Source organism: Ruditapes philippinarum, unplaced genomic scaffold (genome assembly GCF_026571515.1).
Source record: "Ruditapes philippinarum isolate M1 unplaced genomic scaffold, ASM2657151v2 ctg281_1_1_1_1, whole genome shotgun sequence".
In the NCBI taxonomy this organism is placed as follows: domain Eukaryota; kingdom Metazoa; phylum Mollusca; class Bivalvia; order Venerida; family Veneridae; genus Ruditapes; species Ruditapes philippinarum.
The window spans coordinates 16,527-22,569 of NW_026851635.1; the positions used below are offsets into that span (position 1 = coordinate 16,527).

At 34.8% G+C, this 6,043-nt stretch overlaps 1 protein-coding gene across 1 annotated transcript; it reads right to left on the bottom strand.

Annotated features, from left to right (window-relative positions):
* Nucleotides 1-226: 226 nt before the first annotated feature.
* Nucleotides 227-3,022, bottom strand: LOC132724964 (C-type lectin domain family 10 member A-like). Its single transcript, XM_060709989.1, has 5 exons — nucleotides 2,890-3,022; nucleotides 2,640-2,725; nucleotides 2,205-2,295; nucleotides 719-941; nucleotides 227-329 (listed from the first exon to the last, which is right to left on the bottom strand). The coding sequence occupies exons 1-5, from the start codon at nucleotides 2,930-2,932 to the stop codon at nucleotides 308-310; spliced, it is 465 nt and encodes a 154-aa protein (XP_060565972.1). The 5' UTR covers nucleotides 2,933-3,022; the 3' UTR covers nucleotides 227-307.
* Nucleotides 3,023-6,043: the final 3,021 nt, after the last annotated feature.

Genomic DNA, 6,043 nt, shown 5'->3' on the forward strand with positions numbered 1-6,043 from the left:
GTTACGCTTTACTGTATGGACATATTGTTTAAAAAAAATAAAACGAGAGAGTAACAAGTTTGGTACAGAATCGCTTACAAATCTACAGGGTCGTCAGTCTTATCAAACTTTAGAAGCATTTGATCTTGCAAAAGACACAAATGATTAAAATATCATTGAAGTGCTATATAAGAATTTCTGATATGGAGATGATAGATTCTGTGTGTTCAATTAAAACAAATACAAATAAATATACTTATATTTATTTTCGTTCGAATTTACAGGTAATAATATGAATTATTGTTTATGTTCCTGTTGTGAGGTTCCTTTACCCAATGATTTGACCCTCGCTGGAAGTAAACACAAATGAAAATTAATGATAGTTAAAGCACATACTATATTTACATCAGCAAGACAGGTCATATGTAAAGGATATATTTTGTCTAACACAAAACCGTATAGTCTGAGGTATACTTTTATATACATATATAAATCTTTCTTTGATACTGTTCCAAAAATATGAACAATAAAATTCGTAGTTTATATGTAAAAAAGACATTAAATGACGTAAGTGATGATGATGAAAATGATGATGATGAAGATGATGAAGAAGAAGAAGATAATGATGATGATGGTGATATGATGATGAGGAGGAGGAGGAGGACGAATACGACGACGTTCTATGTATGATGATGATAATACTAATGACTTCATCTGCAAATAAATTAAAATAGCTCACTCTTTTATGATTTCGCATATATAGTAGTTCTGTTCCGAGCACACAGCATCATTCCATTGTCCTGATGTATATAGAACAGCGCAGTTTTCGGGCTCATTGAGAGAATTAGTCGTGCTTGGTTCGTTAGGATACCAGTTCATATAGTCACCGACAGTGGTTAAACTTGTCATCCAGGTCCAACTACCTTCTTCACTTACATCACTTAGAGAAATCCAATGATTTTCTGAAACAAAATCCGTGTTTATCGTTTAAATAGTTTAAAGGGACTCCACTAAGGTTTTTTAACTGGAAAATAATTTCTTGAGACTAAAGTTTCATTTGATATTAACTTGTATGCAAAATTTCAGATCATTAGCTCTCACTGTTATCCAGAATAATTTTCTAAATTGTGAAAAATGATCCAATATTGAAAAACATTGAAACGGTTTTAACTCAAATCAGGTAAGAATAGCACAAAAATACGATTTTCAATTTATTTCTGAGTATTTTTTTAATTATCTTGTGCATATATTTCTGTTTTAAGTGTCAATGTTTATCTATGTAAGAAATAGAGAGAAAAAAGTTGTTTTTTTATTATTTTGGACCTCAATGGAGTTCCCTTAATGGATGCATGTTAATAGGAAACCGATTTTCTATGTATTCTCAATTGAAATAGTATAAAAGGGAAATAAAATTTGTTAAGTTTGACAAGCGATAAAATTATTACCTATATGAATTTTGATAGGGAATAAAATCCTTCATCATATAAGTTGACAAGGATATGAAGTTTTATTTATGTAAAAAAGGGAAATGGCAAACAATCAGCATGGAAATTTAATGTTTATAAATAGAAATCAATATTTTATTATCTTACGAAAGCAAGGTTAAGACACATACACATATATGAAGAGATGCATATTCTACTCTTTTAGTCTTTGTCAATGCACACCTTTTAAAATATAACCAATGAACTTTCGGCTGCGTTAGAACCACGTGATGTACCAACAGAAATCATTATATCGGATCCAATCTTATCAATTTAGCCTCGTTTCCATTTCCATAGTCCAAAACATCCATATCAAATGTATATCACAACTCATGTAGCCTCATTGGTCAAAAATTTATATCAATGCCTTATTGAACTTGATTTAATCTGTTCTGTCAAAAAGTAAAAAAGTGAAATAAAGAGGTCATTGTGTACATTATTGAGAACGATACTGATTCTAGTGCACTCAGTACAATGTATAATAACCCCATAATATATGAGCCGCGTCACGACAAAACAAACATAGTACATTTGCGACCAGCATGGATCCAGACCAGCCTGCGCATCCGCGCAGTCTGATCAGGATCCACGCTGTTCGCCCAAATAACAAGTAGAGAAACTGATAGCGAACAGCATGGATCCTGATCAGACTGCGCGGATGCGCAGGCTGGTCTGGATCCATGCTGGTCGCAAACGCACTATGTTGGTTTTGTCATGACAAGGCTCATATAAGTAACCTACTGCCTGAAGATTTCGTCTGCTCATGCAGGAAGTCGTTTTCAATGGAACTATGAATCTCGACAAGCTGCGCTTTCATGATCCGGCACATTTCCTGCAAATGGATATTCTAACGTGCATACGATTCATATATCGTATTGCTAATTTATGTCTGATTTTGTTCGAAGGACACCTTTAACGATTGAAATTCAACAATATCTTTGTCTGAAATTCATTTAATCATTCTCCTTGTACAATAAACACGATTATATCAAATTTCTTTGCTCTAAAGGATCATGCTGTGTACGATATTATAATAAAAACTATTTCAAGATTAAGCTTAATTGAAATACATGTATATACATGTACTTGTGAAGTATACTTTAGAGAAACAAAACGCTTAACTATCACAGAGCTCAAAACTCACGGTACCTAGTAGGTTATCTTAGATATGCTTACATATGCCCCTGTCCAGTCTTCCCGGTCATGACTGAAGAGGAAACAGGATCCATTGTGACCCACCCATCCATTTGGACAGGCTGTGGCTGTAAAAGAAATTTTGTTATAAACGGCAGTTTTGACACACAAAAAACACCAACAAAACAACAAACAAACAAACAAATGAAAAACAAGAAATATGATAATGATAACACGACAATAGTGATGATAGAAATAGTATGGATGATGTGATGCATCAAACTATACGTACCAACAGTTTGAAAAAATAATATCAATATTATGAACATGAACATTTTAAATGCAAAAGAAAATCTTTAAAAGACAAAGTTCAGTCGTTTAAAATACAGATAAGAACATTGGTGTCATATACACAGAGATAAAGGTCTGTATATGTACTTAAAGGTTCAAAAAATCAGATTTAATTGTTTAGGACATAACGTTAATGCTTTAGCGAAGCATGGCTATGTGTTGAGCTGTCGTCCTGTTTGAAAAAAACGACAGTTTTCAATAAAACAAGACATGATTTGCTTCCATCACCTTTATAAATATGTTAATGTCATGCACATGCGCATGGTGCAATCCAACAAACGATTACCGATTATGACGGGAGTCTATAATAAAAGGAACTCACTGAGGTCAAAGAGCATAAAATATAAAGTTTGAATATCTTACATAGATCAGCTGGGGCACTTAAAACAAAAACTATGCTGCTAATGCAAAAGATAACTAAGAAATATACTCAGTAAATAAAATTTAAAATCGTTTTGAAAATCGATTTTTTTTATCTTATCCCGATTTCTGAAAATAGCGTTGCATTTTTTCATGAGTATGCGAATGATCTGAAAGTGTGCACACAAGTAATTGGTCTAGACCTACATCTCGGAGTCATGTCAGGTCGAAAACCCGCTGTTGCATTCCCTTAATAAAATAAATATAACAGGAAGCACTCGTAGACTGCCCAATTCCCTGCCAAATAGGAGAAAAGTAGTCAATTTTTAAATACCCAGCAAGGGGCAATAACTCAAAACGTACAGAGCTGGTATTCGAGAGCTATTCACCTATGAAGTTTCAAGATTGCATCTTTTAAGCAATTTGAGCTATAGCCCGGAAAAATGAAGCATAAAATAACAAATTGTATTAACTTTAAAACTATCATGTGGAGAATTAACGTTCTTGGCAACTGCATCCCTTGACAAAAACTATGCAAAAAAGGAAACAAAGGGCAATAAAATGATTAAATAATGTAAAGAGTTATCATACATGTGCATTTCATTGCTCCTCTATAAATCTATCAAGCTATACAGTTTGAGGTTGATATTAAAAAGTTATGTTCTGGACAAAAATAAAACGTTGATTTTTTCCATCAAATGCTGCAACTTCTTAATGGATTGAGATAGAGTCAAAGGCTTTTCAGCGTTGGTTTCACGTTACCTTATGCTCGACCTGGGGGTCATTTTTAACGTTGGCGATGAGCGGGGCTGCCGCCCCCTTCAAACCCCCAAACAGAAGGGGGCACATCCCCCTTCTGGCAACCCCCTGATGTATTTCTTGGGGGGGGGGGGGGGGCGCCGAAAAAGTGGTCACTTTTTTTAAACAACATTTCTCAAACAAAAACAAGTGTCAGGGCCTAAATAAGGCATTTTTAACCATTTGAGACAACAAAAAGGGGTGGGAAAGGCGTAGAAAGGCGTATATATCTGGTATTGGGTTAATTAACAGAAAATGATGAAAATACATGAAATTACCCAAAATCGCCTTTTTCCATGTTTAAACATGGCCTTACAATATAATTTTGAAGAAAAATTGTTGTTTTGTAGATTTTTCTTTTCAATAACAGAAAATGATGAAAATACCTGAAATTACCCAAATTTTAAAACATGGCCTTACACATAATTTTGAAGAAAAATTGTTGCTTTGAATTTTTTTGATTTTTTTTTTCATTAAAGATTGTTCCTTTAATCACGGAACTTAATGAAAATCCGAGTTTTAATGAAAGGCGAAATGACTGAAAAATATTAAAATTGGAGGAGCTGCGGTGAGACATGATCAATGTTAAATGTGGATGCTCTGATCTGAGGTAGTGAAAGGGCAACTGAGGCGGGTAAGTGGTTCCAATATAAGACAATCCTAGAAAAGAAAGGTAATTTTAAAAACTCTGAAGTTGCTGTAAATTAAATAAACTAGCTAGCTCAGGGAATGGCCATGGCGTGATGTTTGGGGGAGAGGCGGTGGGGTCAAGGATTTCTCGATGTGGATAGCATTCACACCATAGCGAATCTTGTAGAAAAAGCGCTAACCTAACATAGTTCTTGTTTATAAATGTGTCGTCAGAGATTTAGTTTATAGGTATATGTCTAACCATAATCTACCTGCTCCAAAGCGCTGCTTTTTGGGGGCATTTTCGATTTGATTTATTTGTGTTTTGGTGCAGGAGACCATACTTCAGAACCGTATTTAATCTTGGGTCTGACTGCCGTCTGGTAAGCTAGTTTTGATTTCACATGTTTAATTTACTGTCTAATACATAAATGTATGCATACAGTCATGTATGCATCACGAGTAAGGGTATGATCTGAGATATGTAATTAAGGCAGACTCCCTAACCGAATCTTAAAATGTTGGACTCAATATGAAAGCGCAGTAAACGTTGTTTTGGGATTTCTTTATGTGACGTAAATAACTTGATAACTTGGCTTGTTCAATTTTACCGGTTGAATACCTTATCCACCAATCCCGACTTTAAGAAAAGATTTAGGTCATGTTTTTTCTGTTTGTTTGTTTTTTGTTTTTTGTTGTTTTTTTGGGGGGGGGGGGGGGACTGGTTGCATGGTTTGCAGATGTCAAACGTCAGCAAAAAGTCGGACGTTGAAATTGATGTTTTGTGGGAGGTCGAATTGATGTAAGCGAGAAGTTAACAGGCAGGGTCATAAGGCGCACGGGGTCTTGGACACAGGTATGGGGGTCAGAGCCACTGCAAATTAAGAAAACGTACTGACCCCAGTCTGTTATCAATTGTGCTTAAATTGGGCATCCAGAACGAGTTAATTACATAGGGGCCATATTATTGTAAGAGGTTTGCCGCTGTTATAATGTTTATGCACAGAATAGAAAAGATTTTGAGTAGATCTAATTAAGTTCATAAATTTCCGATCTTTTTATGCCCATTTAATTTAAATGATATTAAAATCTCGTGCAAGTAACACAGCTAACAATGCTAGTTTTATTTTTGCTGTGGTGCTTAACTTGCCTTTTTGAGACAATGTCATTTTAATGTACAAGCATAAAGTTCTATAACTGTTCATTGGCCCATAGGCCTACCAAATGGGGCCCTTGTTCTGTGAGGTGGTAAATGGGTTTAAGTATCTATAGGCTCATATGTTACGAAGTTTGGCGGAAATTATCGG

Excerpts from the sequence above, each read along its gene's own strand:
- LOC132724964 (XM_060709989.1), bottom strand. The coding sequence starts at position 2,932 with ATGTTCATGTTCATAATATTGATATTATTTTTTCAAACTGTTG. Across the intron at positions 2,726-2,889 it reads ATTATTTTTTCAAACTGTTG|CCACAGCCTGTCCAAATGGA; the intron begins GTACGTATAGTT and ends TTTCTTTTACAG. Across the intron at positions 330-718 it reads ATATGCGAAATCATAAAAGA|CGAGGGTCAAATCATTGGGT; the intron begins GTGAGCTATTTT and ends GTTTACTTCCAG.